The sequence below is a fragment of the Periplaneta americana genome, chromosome 4 (assembly GCF_040183065.1).
Source record: "Periplaneta americana isolate PAMFEO1 chromosome 4, P.americana_PAMFEO1_priV1, whole genome shotgun sequence".
Taxonomy (NCBI): domain Eukaryota; kingdom Metazoa; phylum Arthropoda; class Insecta; order Blattodea; family Blattidae; genus Periplaneta; species Periplaneta americana.
Genome location: NC_091120.1, coordinates 18,033,524 through 18,052,104, shown reverse-complemented (window position 1 = coordinate 18,052,104; position 18,581 = coordinate 18,033,524). Strand labels below are relative to the sequence as shown.

Here is an 18,581-nt window from a genome sequence, read left to right as displayed (position 1 = left end):
ATCTATCTATTTATTTATGTATTTATCTATCTATTTAATTATTTATCTATTTATTTATTTATTTATTTATTTATTTATTTATTTCTGATAATCGCATCCATTTTCATGGCTTAATTTATTAATATTGTTATAGTTAATCTTTAATTGTACTTGCAAAATCATTGCGAGTGTAACCATTTTTTATGTTAAAATTTGTGCTCAAACGTCGGGTTCCGTATTTACATAAAAATATAAACTTTACCGAATTATGACCAACTTCATGTTCAAACTGATTTATTTCAAGAAGACCTCGCTTGGAAACAAATTGAATTGACCTCGTTTCCTTGCAAGAGTATGTGCTGTGACAGAGAGAGATAGTGTATATAAAGCAACCGGGAAATGATCCCTTGTCCCTTAACTTCCGAGCAGAAGCTCTACAAATTGATATTATATGATGTTCACAACTTGAAGAGTCTATGCGGATATTATACACAAACCTGAAGAAGAATTTTCATCGTCAGATTATTCATGAATACATTCGCTTCTTGTAGATGGATAGTCGCACTAAGAATCAGACTAGAACCATTCTCCTGAGAACGGACCAAAACTAAATGACATGGAAATAAAATGAAAATAACAGAAGAAGAAGAAAAAACGCGAAATGAAACGAGAGAAAAATAGCTGCATATATTTCACAAACCATACCCATTACTCACAGAATAATACTTACTTACTTACTGGCTTTTAAGGAACCCGGAGGTTCATTGCCACCCTCACATAAGCTCGCCATCGGTCCCTATCCTGAGCAAGATTAATCCATTCTTTATCATCATATCCCACCTCCCTCAAATCCATGTTAATATTATCTTCCCATCTACGTCTCGGCCTCCCTAAAGGTCTTTTTCCCTCCGGCCTCCCAACTAACACTCTATAAGCATTTCTGGATTCGCCCATACGTGCTACATGCCCTGCCCATCTCAAACGTCTGGATATAATGTTCCTAATGATGTCAGGTGAAGAATACAATGCGTGCAGTTCTGTGTTGTGTAACTTTCTCCATTCTCCTGTAACTTCATCCCTCTTAGCCCCAAATATTTTCCTAAGCACCTTATTCACAAACACCCTTAACCTATGTTCCTCTCTCAAAGTGAGAGTCCTAGTTTCACAATCATAAAGAACAACCGGTAATATAACTGTTTTATAAATTCTAACTTTCAGATTTTTTGACAGCAGACGGGATGATAAAAGTTTCTCAACCGAATAATAACAGGCATTTCCCATATTTATTCTGTGTTTAATTCCCTCCCGAGTATCATTTATATTTGTTACTGTTGCTCCAAGATATTTGAACTTCTCCACCTCTTCAAAAGATAAATTTCCAATTTTTATATTTCCATTTCGTATAATATTCTGGTCACGAGACATAATCATATAATTTGTCTTTTCGGGATTTACTTCCAAACCTGTCTCTTTACTTGCTTCCAGTAAAATTCCGTGTTTTCCCTAATTACTCACAGAATAATACTGGTACAAAAACACTTCATTTTCTAATTTGTAATTAATTATTTAAATGAATATTTTCTAGCACGTAACGATCCTGTAAATATATAAAATGTTCTCTCAGTCTATGATTTTAAAGTACTAAAAGATAGAGTTGAAATACGCTTAAGGCTATATGTACGTGAACGACCACAAATATTATCAGAAAATGCAGGCTCTAAATTTCTAAAATTTTATGAGGAAATCAACTCATAATTGGACAAAAATTACAAGGTACCGCAACAAGACTTATTAGAACTTAAATATTTGATAAAAGTATAAAAAGGTTACTAATAATATTTTTTAGAATTCACGTTTTACTTTACACTAAATTTTCGAAAATTTCAATATTTTCACACATAACTCCACAACCATTAGATATAGAATTCTGAAATTTTGTACACTGATTTAACATGCATTTATGCAAAAGGTAGACTACAATAATGACCATTTGTTTGAAAATAGAAAAATTAGGTCACAAAAATATTATGTAAATTTTAATACATTTTATATAGGACAAATAAAAAAATAAATTGTATTAAAATAAACAACTATACATGACTGAAAGTAGTCTACTTTTCAGAAATAAGTGTTTATTACATGCAGGAAAAATATTAAAGATGTCAGAGAGACCATAACAATGTTCTGGACACCAAATAATGTAACTGCAGAATTTATTTGTTTTATTTTCATACTTTGATAAAACTAGTTTGAAAAATATTAGTAACCTTTTTTTATACTTTTTATCAGATATTTAAGTTCTAATAAATCTTGTTGTGGTACCTTGTAATTTTTGTCCAATTGTGAGTTCATTTTCTTATAAAATTTTATAAATTTAGAACCTGCATTTTCTGATAATATTTGTGGTCGTTCACTTACATATCGTCGGTTTCTTGGTAAAAGTGACCAAGTCACATTCCAAGGCTTCCAAGCATTATGAAAATTTCAGACATAATTTTATATTAAAAACTAATAATATAGCACATTTACCTTCAAAGTAACTTATTACTAACATCTAAAGAAGTACAGTTATTTTTGGATGGATCATTAAACCTTTAAATACCTTTTTCTAACAATTTTACATTTTGGACTTGGTCAATTTTACCAAGAAACCGACGATATGCTCTTAATTAATAGCAAATATCACCGGCGTAGCTCAGGAGCGTTTGTCTACTGATTTGGAGTTATATTTGGGAGTGAGTCCTATTCCAGCTTGACTTATTTGCCTGGTTGGGATTTTCGGGGTTTTCTCCAATCGTACTTACAAATGATTTATAGAGAGCCCGAAGGTTCATTGCCGTCCTCACATAAGCCCGCCATCGTTCCCTATCCTGAGCAAGATTAATCCAGTCCCTACCATCATATCCCATCTCCTTCAAATCCATTTTAATATCCTGCTATCTACGTCTCGGCCTCTCTAAAGGTCTTTTTTTCCAACTAACACCCCTTATGCATTTCTTGATTCATTTATATAGGCTAAACGTGTGGATTTAATGATCATAATTATTATGCTAAGTGACGATACAATGAGTGCAGTTCTGCGTTGTGTAACTTTGTCACTCCCTCACGTTCTGTATTTGATACACAGGCATATTTACTTATGACTTTTAAGGAACACGGAGGTTCATTGCCGTCCTCACATAAGCCCGTCATCGGTCCCTATCCTGTGCAATATTAATCCAGTCTCTACAATCATATCCCACCTCCCTCAAATCCAATTTAATAGTATCCTCCCATCTACATCTCGGCCTCTAAGTGTACGATTTGCTTCCCATCTTTCATTGAAATAATTATCTCTATTCGCCTCAACTGGATCCTCTAAGAATTTCAATTTTGCCTGCTTCCTTCTTTCTACTACCATGCAACAATCTTCATCAATCCACGGTTTCTTTTTCTTAGTTTCATAATAACCTATGCTCTGCTCAGCTGCAATTTTGATATTATCTCGGATATTTTCCCACACGCTATTAACATGTAACTCTTCATCAACTTCTTGCGAAAGCGGCAAACCTATTTGAAATTTCTACCTGATAATGTTGCTTAGTTTCCTCGTCCTTTAATTTCGGAATATTGAATCTTCTAATATTAACTTGTTGCTCTACTCGCTTGGCTACTGATAGTCTTTCTCTTAGTTCTCCAATTACTAAATAATGGTCAGAGTAACAGTCTGCCCTCCTGAAGGTTCGAATGTCTACTATACTAATATGTCTTCGTTTATCTATCAAGATACGATCTATCTGGTTGTGTGTCAATCCATCTGGAGAAGTCCAAGTATATTTATGTATATCCTTATGGGAGAATGTTGTACTTCTGACAATAAAATTTTTTGATGTCGCAAAGTTGACTAACCTAACTCCATTATCATTACTAGTTACGTGTAGGCTCTTTTTTTTTTTACAATAGTCGGTTTAAAAATATCCTCCTGTCCTACTTTAGCGTTGAAATTCCCCCAATAAAATTTTCATATGATATCTGGGTAACTAATCAAAAGTGTGTTCCAATTCCACATAGAAGCTATCCTTTATATGGTCGTTTTTCTCTTCTGTAGGGGCGTGAGCATTTGGTAGGCGGGAAAAGGCACATAAGTAAAAAAAAAATAATAATTTTTTAGGAGAGACTTTTTTCTTATTTACTCTTAACTGAGCATAAGTATAATGAAGAAATTCATGTATGTTGGTTAAAGTAAGACCCTTTTCAATTTAAAATACAAGAAATTTTATTATTTCAAAAATTAGAAAAAATACTTGACTTATGCGATTTGGTACAACAGAAAAATCGTCTTTTTTTTACTTATGTGTCTATTCCCGCCGACCAGAGTATAAGTACGATATCGTACCATCTACATGTAATTGTCATCGTAATATATATTATGTAATTATAACAACTAAAACTATTAGAAAGCTTGAAAGATTAAAAAAGTCGAAGTTTTCACGGTTATCTGTTTGGAAATGCATGGTAAACATAAGCAGTCTATACATATTTAAAACATGTTCTATCGTACAAAGCATTAAATATAGTGTGATATTCTAGTGTAATTGATTATTTTCTATATTACGTATTTAATTTTTGTCACGTCTTATGTGTCAGTGGTGCCGTCCAGTTGAGGTGAATGGTTGAGTTTCATTTCTTAATAATGATAAAAATGCTTCAAACAAAGAAATTAATAGAAAGTATACTGTATGTATAAAATAAATACAGAAGTATGATATTGCAATTCAATATCTAATTTAAAAATTACTTATATCAACATTTTCGCCATAAATTTCTGCCTTTTTTATAACTGTTAACCGAAAGCTTTTCTCTCGTAACTTTATATTTTAAGTACATTATTGAATAATTTAAGTGTTACAAGTAAAATATTAAATTCTTGATCTCAGCATTTTGTAAACCATTGCTTGAACGTCTTTGGTATTTTGATAGTTTCAAGCTTTTCTATTAAGGAATTCTTAAGAAGGTCACATTTCCTTATCACAACTTCAAAATTTTGTTTATTTTGGAAATGAAAGAAACATAATAAAGACACTGAAAACAAACAATATTAATCTAAATCTATAAATTAGGCAAAATACGAGTAATTATTTACAAGTAATTTTAAAACCACAATATTACATTTTAATTAGACAAGAGAAAAAATCGCCGACAATAATTTTTCAGTTCTTTTTGGTATTTAATTATTATTATGAATATCTGATAATTATATAAAATTAGATGAAAATAGCAAGTCATCAAGGAGCCATATTTTGCTGAAATTAACAGATTTTGTTGTTTACTAATTTATGCAAAAATATAATCTATTACACGAATAATAGTGTTATGTTTATTGTTACTACTTAATTATAACTACAATTAAAAGAAGGTTAACTGTTATTTAATGTAACTTCCATACATTGAATATTTAATAAGTAATGGTAAAAATTCTAACAAAACTCATTTATGAGCAATAAGCTGTACCTCAAGAAAATTATTTCGGAATATCATGTTCCTTTTAACAGCAATAAAAACAAAATATAAAATATGTTGTTGACAATAATATTACTCCATAATTTGTTATAAATTAATTCATAATAAAAATGTTTTCTTACTACGCAGTAATTGGTCTGTGAAGAATAATTTGAGTTTTTCAATCATGTGTTGTTGTTAACATCTGTGACATTTGAGAATTTTTCGCAGATGCCATCTTTATTGCCAAACACTCAAAATCTGCTATGCTTGGCAAGCCAAAACAAATTTGTTCGTTGCTTTTAGGATTTTCATTGCAATAACTTGTGCTGTCTTTGTCCGTCGTTTGAATCGTGTAGTCATTTTTGATAATAAAATTATATCTTTCTGTAATTAAATTGCATTTTATTTTTTGGACTTCATGTAAATTCCTTAGTTGTTTCTTCTGATACTTTTACAGATCTTTTAACTAGACAATAGTAACAGATATTCAGGATTATGCAGTAAAAACGAGCAAAAATTAAACAGGAAATATGGGATCCTCTACAGAACATTTAGATATATGGAACTTGAAGTCTGCGAAGTCATATTAAGGGGATATGAGTTTAAACATATGTATCGCTATCACTTACTCTTTTCTAAATTATCTACGTTTATTATTTAAATTTATTTACATTTTAAAACTGTTCTCATATAATTTACATATCTGACAGCAAATATTTCTCGTGGGGGCAGATATAAAAGTTATTTTTTTCTTCCACCATGTTAATAATGTTAAAACAAGTGCTTATACAAATTTTGGCCACTCGAGCGCAATTACGAGGGGCGTCCAGAAAACAAGCTTCTCTGGGGCCGTTTACAGAAAGGAAATAATTTATTGAAACAGATACAGATATTATTGAAGCATTTTAAATATGAAGAGTCCACTGTGAGAATAATGGATGTCATTTGGAATACATTTTGAAGGAGAAGCAATTCAAAGTTTGAAATGCTTAGCGCTCAAAGCTTAACTGAGATTACTGGACAATGACTATCAGTGTTAATGCCATATAACTCTGTATGTACATTCTACTGGGTCTTCATTTCAAAGTATGTCATGACGTCACTGTTGTTGGGTCACCGATTTGAAGCGAGTTTCAGCTTATATGTTAGAGAAGTTGCCTATTATTTAAGGCATTCTTCAATCTGAACTTGAGAACGTGTACGGTATAACTTGAACGTCGTAGCAACAGATGGCGGTCTGTACGGTCTGTGTGCTACCATAACCTCTTTCGAACTGTGTTTTGCGCCGGCAAGTCGTACGCAGGGTATTTGTTATCATCGGTTGCGTACGGTAACATTCCACAACACAAATCAAATGCTCCGTGTCCATGTTGACCGTCGAAGTTAATGTCAACAAATACGTAAGTAATCGTCTTAACCCTCTCCCCATATCCCGACAGTACGTATTTCCAAACAGTTCACATTCCTGCCACTACCGGTGTTACCGTACGTATCGGTACGTACTCTTCAGAATGAACGCCGTACTTGCTAGGCAACTTCTCTGCCTCTTAGGTTATACACCTCTGCGGAAGTGTAGGAAGATTGAATTCTCTAGGCTCATCGGCTAGCCACAGACGGCATACAGCGAGCCAAGACACATTTTGAACTGAACACCCAGTATATGTCTTAAGCTATGCATTGACAGTCTTGGTTCATTTTCGACAATAAACTGACATCCATCATTCTTGCCGTGGACTCTTCATGTGTTATCCAATGGAAATGAGACATTTATCACACCATGGGATCAACTTTCGTATCCCTGTGTCGTAGAAGTCTGCCGCCTGGATCCAGTGTGTGACAGCCGTCTGCACCTTTCTCTTGATTCCAGGGTATGACAAAAGTTTCAATTCCGGTGGGGAATATATTGAAAAATAGCTCAACAATTGCTGTATTTGTTCCAATAAATATTTCCATGAAATTGTGTTTCCTTTCTGTAAGCGGCCGCAGGAAAACTTACTTTCTGAATATCCCTCATAATTGCTCTCGAGTGGCCAACATTTTTATAAGCACTTGTTTTGAAGTTATTAAGAAAAAAAATAACTTGTTTATATCTGCCCACATAAGAATGTAAATGATAATTATAAATAAATGCAAATAATATGGAAAACGTACGTATGGGTGAATCCAGAAATGCGTATAGAGTGTTAGTTGAGAGACCTGAGAGGAAAAAGACCTTTGAGGAGGCCGATACGTAGATTCTTATTATTATTGGGTTATTTTACGACGCTGTATCAACATCTAGGTTATTTAGCGTCTGAATGATATGAAGGTGATAATGCCAGTGAAATGAGTCCGCTGTCCAGCACCGAAAGTTACCCAGAATTTGCTCGTATTGGGTTGAGGGAAAACTCCGGAAAAAACCCCAACCAGGTAACTTGTCCCGACCGGGATTCGAACCCGGGCCACCTGGTTTCGTGGCCAGACGCGCTGACCGTTACTCCACAGGTGTGGACCCGATACGTAGATGAGTAGGTAATATATTGAAATGGATTTGAGCGAGGTGGGGTATGATGATAGGGACTGGATTAAACTTGCTCAGGATAGGGACCGATAGCGGGCTTGTGTGTGGGTGGCAATGAATCTCCGGGTTCTCTAAAAGCCATTTCGTTACCTCAGAAGAACAATGGGATATCTTGCAAAAATCATATTTTAAATAATGAGGATAAAAATTGATATTGAACATCGAGTTCAATGTGTAAACAAAGATTCTTGTTGTTTTAGCTTCATATTAAATCAAAAGTTTGTTTACACATTGCACTCCATGTTCAATAGTAATTTTTATCCTCATTATTTAAAATATGATTTTTGCAAGATATCCCATTGTTGTTCTGAGGTAACGATTTGTAAATAGGTAATATGGAAAACAGTACACAATAGCGATAGTCATGTTGAGTCCATATTATCTCAATATTGCTTTGCAGACTCGAACTTCCCTGTCTCAAAATGTTCTGTAAAGCATTCCCTATTCTCTGTTTAATTTTTGTAAAGCCACCGGCGTAGAGCGTCGGTTGAGACGCTTGCATGCCAATTGCTGGGGCATGGGTTCGATTCCCGTTTGGGCTGATTACCTGGTTGGAGTTTTTCCGAGGTTTTCTCCAACTGTAAGGCGAATGTCAGATAATCTATGACGAATCCTCCGTCTAATTTCGCCAAATATCATCTCGAGGTTGCGGGTTCGATCCCGGCCCAGGTCGATGACAGGCTCATGTCAGTAGATTTGCTGGCATGTAAAAGAACTCCAGCGGGACAAAATTCCGACGCACCAGCGACGTTGATATAACGTCAGCAGTTGCGAGCGTCATTAAATAAACTTATAATTTAAAATTTTCATCTTGCTATCACGAATGTAATCGACGCTAAATAACCTAGTAGCTGATACGATGTAATTTAATGACAGTCTAAAAAAAAATTTACGCTTTTAATTAAATACTCTGTTTACGAGAACATTTGACTATTCCGGTAATAAAACCTGCCACTCCTTTTTAAGGGGACACTCCTGTGAGTTTTAAAACTTTTACAATTTTCATCCAAAATTTATGGATTTTAAATTACATAAACATACCTACAATACTATCATCTGTACAAAATTTGGTGCCATTAAAGCTAATAGTTTTGAAATGATATTTTTAAATTTGTATTTTATATTGACGTCACTAAAAAGGCTCCTTGCGTCACATTTTTCACAATTTTAATTCATATTAGCTCAAAAGCTTGGAAATAGTCATGGGAACATAAATTAATTAGCTTTTTGAGCTCGGTCTAAATAGAGAGCCTCTATAAAAATTTTTAAATAGATTTTCTTAATTTTCACCATTATATCACCATAGTATTCCCAGCGAATAGGGATTATAATGAATGGACACTTCGCGTCGGTACCTTTGATGTAGCCGGACTGATTTCAATGACCTTCAAGCCAGCTAAAGCGTGAGATTCTGCTTTCTCCCTAGAGTTGGCGCTGACATCACACCAGCTAGCAGTCGACACAGCGGAAATATAACACATATAATTAATACATCTAGGTACATTATGTACTCAAATAAAATAAATTGGATCCATAAAATAATAAATCCTTCATTAACTGTAATGTCTAGACTCTAGAGTTCCTTTATAATGAGAGTTGAGACGTTGACCTCAACAACAATCAAAATATGTAATATTTGATAGCGCTGAAAATAGAAAAACAAAACTCTTACGAGAAGTAAAACCATATACCTACATAATATTATTATACAAATATTCGATACTTAATTTTATAATGTATTATATCTGAAATATGAAATATTATTATTACAACTAGTTTGTCAATGAGAAATAAGGAAAAGCTGTTAACTTGAATTTATTTGAAGCAAAGCGTTACTGGATTATGCAATAAGGTAGGCGATGTTTGGATCTTGTGTCTCAACTCTATTCTGAATTATTATCTTAGCGTATGCTCGATTACACTAACCTCTAGCGCTTGAAAGTGGAACTAACCGCTGGCGCACAGAGAAACAAAACACAGGAAAATTCGCTCAGTGTCCATTCTTTATAATCCCTATTCGCTGGTATCCCCTTGAATTTTAAATAATAAAATATATCAACATATGATTGAAAACCTCAAATTCTTCTTCGCAATAACCAGTAACTTTAAATATTTACCCCGACTAAAGTTAGTTACTAAAAATTGCTGTTTGAATGTTAATGCTGGAGCTCACTGTAATACCTGGTATTTTTTTATTCTTTTTCCGGGTGGGCCTCACTCCGCACCTCGCCACACCCGCTGGCCGGCACCTCACCACACATGACGCTGCCCTGCATGGACGCATCTCATCGTAACGACACGCATCACCATGGCAACATTCACTCCATAAAAATTACTCGCTGCTAAACACGCAAAACAAAATAACTGTGAACATTTTCGACTCTAACGCGCGGACCTTCAGCCCGATGCTGCTCATCGCACAGTACGACGAGTCCAGGGAGTACTTCGACGGCTCCCTCGTGCCTGCGTGCCTCACGGAGGCCAACACTTTCTGGTCCACCTGCTTCTTCGTCATGATCATCTCGGTGTTCTTCCTACTCCCGCTGTGTGTGCTAATCGTGTTGTACGCGGTGATGGCTCGTCACCTCATGGCAGATCCAGGCACCTCAGCCGTCAAAGACTTGGAAAGCACCAACACTCGCGCCAGGAAGCAAGTGGTGCTCATGCTAGGCACAGTCGTTCTCTCCTTCTTCATCTGCCTCATTCCCTTCAGAGTGTTCACGCTCTGGTTCATTCTAGTGCCAGAAGAACAGGTCCGACGCCTGGGCGTCGAGGGTTACTACAACATCCTTTACTTCTGCAGGACTATGCTATACCTCAACTCGGCCATCAACCCGATCCTCTACAACCTCATGTCCTCCAAGTTCAGGGACGGTTTCATGCGTCTGTGCGGTCTGAGACGCAAGGATGTGGTCCTACTCAGGAGAGGCACTACTTCGACATCGGTGTACTCCAGCACAAGGAGGTGCAACAGCTTTGCGATGACCCAGAGGAGCAGCCCGGACTTCTCGTGGCGGAGTGCATCGAGGTACTCTACTGATTCAACACCGACAGCCTCCCCTAAGTCGGAGCGGCGGCACAGAAATTCCTTCAGGAGGAGCGTCATGATCAGATCGTCAATCCTCAAGAGGAACGGGTCCTGTATCCGTGACGACGTGGTTAATTGTATCGAAATGAGGCCAGGACCTGAAAGCTACGTGTAGAGTGCAATCAGAATCAGGGTGGCAGTTAAAAGTTCTGGCTGGTATGAAAGAGAATATTTTTCATTTCCAGATACTATAGTGGGATCGCCAGAAGATTGGCTGTGACAGCTATTAGCGGTGTTGACAAAAAGCACCTTCAGTACCAATGAGGAGAGTTTTGTACATCTAGTCTTTGTACTGGGGATGACGTCTAGAAGTAGGAAATCTTTAGAAACCTTGAAGTCCAAGTTTGACAGAGCACTTGCACATATAGAGGGTAGAACGCAGCAATCTTCTGTTTGAAATATACAAACTGATTTCAAACTGAAGATGCGATCTACATTTTTGAATGGAGCGCCTGAAGGCATTACCAAAGTATAGATAATTATACAGTATGAACACTTCGCGTCGGTACCTTTAATGTAGCAGGATTGATTTCAATTACCTTCAAACCAGTTTGAGCGTGAGATTCTGCTTTCTCCCTAGAGTTGGCGCTGACATCACACCAGCTAGCTGTCGACACAGCGGAAATATAACACATACAATTAATATATCTAGGTACATTATGTACTCAAATAAAATAAATTGCACCGATGAAATAATAAATCCGTCATTAACTGCAATATCTAGACTCTAGAGTTCCTTTATAATGAGAGTTGAGACGTTGACCCCAACAACAATTAAAATATGTAATGAGTTGATAGCGCTGAAAATGGAAAAACAAAACTCCTATGAGAAGTAAAACCATATACCTATATTATATTGTATACAAATATTAAACGAATTTGATACAAAATTTTATAATTTATTATATCATTTTATAATATAATTTATTATGTGTAAAATATAAAAAAATATTATTACAACTAGTTTGTCACTGAGAAATAAGAAAAAGCTGTTAACTTGAATTTATTTGAAACAAAGCGTTACTGGATTATGCAATAAGATAGGCGATGTTTGGATCCTGTGTCTCAACTCTATACTCAATTATTATCTTAGCGTGTGCTCGATTACACTAACCTCTAGCGCTTGAAAGTGGAACTAAACGCTGGTGTACAGAGAAACAAAACACAGGAAAATTCGCTGTGTCCATTCTTTATAATTCCTATTCGCTGGTATCACTGGTATATGGCAGTATTATCGATGTGCTCACAAGCGAAACAAAGAAGCAGCATTTGCAACTTGACGGCACATCTGCACGAGTGTACCATTGGTAAATTGATCGGAGCAATGATGCACGTTTTTTATCGGGCTGCTAGTAATGCACCCAAAACTCGTCACCTTTGACCATCCAGCCTAGCATATCTTCCCCTTCATCGCGCCTGTCTATTGCACATTTTCCTCCGTGACAATCTCTACTGGCCGACCGATTCTATATTCGATACTTGTTCACCTTTCAGAGAACTTCTGCACCCAATTGTAGACAGCTTGACAGGAGGAGAAATGCTCAGCATACACTAACAGCATTTCTTTAAGAATATTCTTTGCTGCCAGGTCATTTTCCTGGAAAAAAAAGCCACGAAGGAGAGCTGCCGGACAACGGTACAGTCGTGCAGATTTCCGCCAACTTGCAATTGTTGCTTCTCTGTTTCTCTTGTGCCGCTTGTGTGCACATTGATCACCTTGACATCTGGATAATACTCCCATCTAGCGGTGATACCTTAAGGCGCCTCATTAAAAATATAGGTTGCTACTATGACTTGTAACTTACTGATCACCTATGCATGTCTTGTCTTGATGAGTATATTTCTGTGGTGTTCGGGTAAAGGGGTATAAGTCATTTTTTTGTCCAGGTGGAATTTTGTTCCCCAGATGAACACACAAGTTAAATTATACAAGTGGGTGTGCAAAAATCAAAGAATACAAGCAGTTGATGTATTTTATTTTTGTAGAAATGTATTTGTAATAAGGGTTCCAAGTTTAATTTTCATTTATCTCCGAACTCATTTTTATGACTTATCTCCCTTTACCCAAACACCACAGATTTATTTTAGAATACATTCGCTTTTATATTTCTTTTGTCTGAAGTTCCAAATATATTCTTTTATGAATTAGAATGAAACAAATTCATGTTCAGACGAAATAATTAAATCATTTTATAATTTGGAGCTGACAGGAGTATGTGTTTGTTACGTTTCTGTCTACTCAGTGACGGCACTCGGGCATTTTAATCTCTTATTACCCAAGACAGAATTACACACGTAAAATAAATAATGTGTAAATATTATATTTAAAATGAAACGTAAAACATAAAGATCCCCAAAGAGTAAAGTATGTGCGAACACAGACTTGCTTAATTAGCTTTAATTGAGGTGACTGAAAAACATGCCACATAGAAATGCGAGAACAGTTCGACGTTGCTATAGTAACGTGAACAAAACAACATAGAAGAGTTAAGTTCTGAAACTTTCTCTTTTCAATTTTCGAGGAGATGTGAGAGTAATTCTTTTATTGGTCTTGGTATAAATAAATTTAATCCAGTGGATTGCAGACTGGACTATTATCATTATGTCAGTAGACAAGAACAGTTCCAGGGACAAAACGCTGCAGGTGAAGCTATGCACGCTGTTGAAACAGTCACTAACTCCAACCGTCACCAAAGTCTGGTCTCTTGTATTTCGTTGTTTGTGCAAACATTATGAGCTGCGTTTATTTTGACACCTACTTACGGACATTTTGAATTATCCCTTTCTGTTTTCATTCAATCTATCTGATTATCTAAATCGTTCAACAAAAGCTTTTTCTAAATCAAATAAAGGGTCATGTTTATCCCTCTCGCATTAAAATACAGCAACACACTCACAGCTCCATGTTGTATTATCGTCTACTTTTCAAACATATCTTGTTCAATCCGTCCCAGTTTGTCTCGAGCCAAGAGGATAAAATCTGTACTGTAAGTGTAGAGTGATAAGCCATTCAACAATATATTTACAGAATTCTTCAGATGTTAAGATAATTAATTCTGTCTTAAGTTTTTTTATAATTTCGTAATGATTGGTTTGCATGTAAGAATTTGAAGAGTTCGCAGGAAAAACGATGAATGTCACAGTTTTGTTAAGGTTGATGTCATTATCTAATTCAAAGGATCACTACGAAATTTAATGTTGTTCTTATGAAAAATGGTAAAAAGGAGAATTATCACCACGAATACAGTAATCCTTTCCTTTATTTTCTATAGAAACAGCACTACATCTTGCAGTTATAGACTCAATTAGATCATTATCTAATCCTTAACAGAAATGTGACATTCATCGTTTTTCTCGCGAAATCTTCGATTTTGATTTCAAACGAGATCTTATATTGGCTATTCAACTTCAATTTGCGATATTGGCCAATAACGTTTCAGAACGACCTTAAAATAAACCAATTACAGTTGTGTTTCTTAATAAGATGCTTTGTAACAGAGTTGCCAGATGTGGCTACTTGTCATTCTGGCGTCTTTTATGTTCCTCGTGGCAACGAAACTTTCCACTTGGCGACCTGGCTACTTTTCCGGCGTCTTGTCGACCTGGTTGGCGATTTGGTATAGCGCTGGTCTTCTATGCCCAAGGTTGCGGGTTCGATCCCGGGCCAGGTCTATGGCATTTAAGTGTGCTTAAATGCGACAGGCTCATGTCAGTAGATTTATTGAATAACTCCTGTGGGACAAAATTCCGGCACATCTGGTGACGCTGATATAACCTCTGCAGTTGCGAGCGTCGTTAAATAAACCATAAAAAAATTTAGGTATCTTCAATGTTGAAATTATAAAAATAATTTAATTAAAACTTTTTTTTCACAAGACTGACTGTGATCCCTTGTACGTAATATTCTTCAGAACGTAAGTATTTGTCAATTATTGTATTCCCCTTAATTTTCAAAATATGGCAGACTAACGTTCAAGGTTGCATAGAAAACTTCCCCAGGCAATGACACGGGGATCCGTGATTTACAACGATGTCTTTAATAACATAATTAAATGGAAGTAATGCTTATAAATATATTACATTAATGGATTAAATAAGTGGATTTTATTATCAATTAAACTTGTAGTTTAAAATACATGTAATCCATTTCTTTGCTCTATTTCTAAACTTCGATAATTAATAGAAACGATGTTGAACAGTAAGCCGTTAATTTATAATAATTCAGCGATTTAGCGGGCCTATTAGCTGATTCTTTCACTTGGTTGCTTTCTTTAACTGTGATAACGTTTAGGTAGGAGATGCCGAAATATGAGAGGTGCAGAAAGTACAATAAGGAGTGGGAGAAGCGGCCCTGGGCTAAAGATAATTGTAGTTTAATTAATATTATATATATTCAAGCCTCAAAATTCGGTACCGGTATTTAGTCAAAATTCAAAATCACTACCATTTTTAAAAATGCACCATTAAACTATAGACACACTTAATGCAGAAAATTAATATTTTCAGGCTGGCTTCAAGAAGCTACAGATTTTTAAAAAAATTCGAATGAAGCAATTTGTAGAGTATGTAATACCTGTAAACAACAGAATACAGGTTGGACAAACAACAAAATGCAAGTATCATAGCTTAATAATGCCACTTAATGATCCTGAATTTTTGTATTAAATAATATTAACAATAAAATTATTACAAATTTATTAATGAATATGAATGGTTGTACACTGTAGGTTTTTTAAGTTTATTACTCCTTTCACTATCAACTTCACAGATTGCTGGCTTCCAGATCAGGAGGTCCCGGGTTCGATTCCCGGGCTCGGCGCTCGGTGAATTTTTCTTGAAGAAGAAGAATTCCCTGGGTGTCTAGAGTCTGGAAATTTTGAATGAATGTGAGTGTGATTGTGAGTGTGCCGGGTTAATATTAATTAACCAATCATCACAAATATAAAAATACATCAGGACTGTCGCTGGGCAGTAACCTGAACACACGTTTCAGCGTCACATTGTTGACAAGTAACTCCATCTGTTAGCAAAACCATAAAGCATCTAGTAGATTCTATAGAGTTACCAACAACGAAAAAAAAAAAAAAACTTCACAGATAATTGGCTACTTTCTGGCCCTTGTAGCTGTATAGTTGGCGACATTGGTCTGGAATCATCTGGCAACCCTGGTTTGTAAGGATATTGCACGATATTTCTAACATATCTGACGTCATCCTTTATAGTACTAGATATATATGACTCTCATTGCATATTGAGCCTCCCTGATTCTGAGACTTAAAGTAAGTCTGTAGGCCAGTTTTCATTGCAAACCACGTGCTGTTATTTCAAAGGCAGTGACCACGCTTGCAGTGTAAATACGCCTGTGTGGATCTGAGTGTAAGACCTCATTCTAGTCACTCGCTTTCCCTTTATAGAACATATTGAAAAATCTGATTTTGTAAATATTGCAGTGAGATCTATGCATGTAGTTTAATAAAATAAAAATTTGCCGAATAAAAAAAATAGCTCAATTGAATTCGCTGGTTCTGTGCCAATTTTTTAATGTTGAACTAAAATGGATAATAAATTTTTAAATAAAATGCATATCTCATTCAAATGTAGTGTACGTATCTTAGCTTAAAAATCTGAAATGATATGTTGTGATACTGCAGATGGTGTATATTGTATTGAAGTTACTTTAAGACTGAAAACATTGTCATTGTGAGTTCACAGTCTTTTAGTGTGTCACGTTTAATTCTGAAATATCAACAAACTTTTTTAAGTGTTTATTTCTGTGTTGTAATACACTACACTTGTTACTGAACATTGTAATTCGTCTTCTCTTCCATATTTATGTTCGGATGATTTCTAATCTGTTCGACTTCGATGGAAATTTACATGAAATAATGGATTTAATATAAGAGGAAAGGTGATTTTATCATAAGAGAGCAGGTTCAAATAGGAAATATTTGGGAAGAGATTATCTTGGCTTTCGTGGACTCATGACTCAGTTATCGCGTGCGATACTTTGAGCCTTTATCTGAGTTTGCGTGTGCTACATTACTAGGGATCCATGCTACATTTTCACCTCAGGCAACCAGAAAATAGTCTGTTAACAGTAAACTGCGAGTAGCTCTTCTTCGTTTCCTTAGTAACCTTCACATCTTCTCTTAACTTACTTCATTTTGCTAAATAATTTTTGACTACATAATATCCATTCATTATGCAATGAAGAAAATATTAAGCTAATCCAATTAAAATTAGTACCAGCATAGTACCAGAAATATTTTTATAAATCACTTATTTTATTTATGCTCGACTATGCCGAAATGTAGTAATTATACATCTGGTAGCAGCCCTTTAATGGACCTCATTAAAGTACACCTATTCATTAAAGTTCAGGTGCTCCACCAATCAGAAAACACCATTGTAGTAATATGAAAGCGCAAGTATCGATTATTCTCGGATATGCAATCGAAAGACAACTAGCGAAACGTCACGGAGGCTAGAAATCCAATACTGTCGCAGAAGGTTATGTTCTGTTACTATAATAATTAGCGTTAATTGTAAATAATATTCAAATAAATTCAATTTGTCATCTCGTTTTTCATTGTCTAAATCAATTTCAAGGTTATATCAAGATTAAAGTTTATTTTACTCTCTAGATTATATCGAGGTCAATGATATTGGTTTCTCGGAAAAAATCAATACTTTCGCGTCTGCGCACATCTTACAATTTACGAGATATTGCACAAGGTCAGTTCCACTCCCCAGTCAGATAAGAATAACATGAATACTTATGAATAATTTCAAGTTAGAAATATGATCGCGCATAGAAAGTCGTATGAAACTTGCCTATAATGGTAATTAAGACGCTCGTATGAAAATTATGAAACTCGCTTGGGCTCGTTTCAAAAACATACTCGCGTCTTAATTACTACCATTATAGGCTCGTTGCATAATGTACTATTATCATACCGATTCGAGTAACAAGATTATTATTTTAAACTATAATAATCTCCATATTATCTGAATTCACAAATGTTGAATATTCAGTACATTCACATTGGTATGCAATTCAAAGAAGAAATTAGAGAAAAATCTGCCGATTTCTAGAATATAATGGTCTTTATGGTATTTTATAGAGGCATTTCGAAAAATTTGATATACGCTTTCCAATTACAAACAACAGAAACGATCAAATTAATTGTAACACTACATTAAATTATAATAATATATTTTAATCGGAATAATATAAAAAATACATGCATTCAAATCGCAGTATATAATAATGTTTTTCTGTATCCTTTATCTTATTTTTGTTTCTCATTTCATTTACTTTATTCCATACATCTTATATCGACCAGCCTAGGTAGCACAGTCGGTGCTCGAGGTTGCGGGTTCGATCCCGACCCAGGTCGATGACATTTAAATGCTACGGGCTTATGCCGAACTCCTGCGGAACAAAATTCCGGCAAACCGGCGACACTGATA

General features: G+C 35.3%; 1 protein-coding gene across 1 annotated transcript in view; it reads left to right on the top strand.

The window, feature by feature from the left end:
- LOC138698779 (thyrotropin-releasing hormone receptor-like) overlaps positions 1-18,154 on the top strand; it is a 109,794-nt gene extending 91,640 nt beyond the window's left edge. Inside the window, exon 3 of the mRNA XM_069825002.1 lies at positions 10,422-18,154. Within this exon, the coding sequence (XP_069681103.1) occupies positions 10,422-11,223 (802 nt within the window). The 3' untranslated portion in view covers positions 11,224-18,154. The remainder of the gene's footprint in view (positions 1-10,421) is intronic.
- Positions 18,155-18,581: the final 427 nt, after the last annotated feature.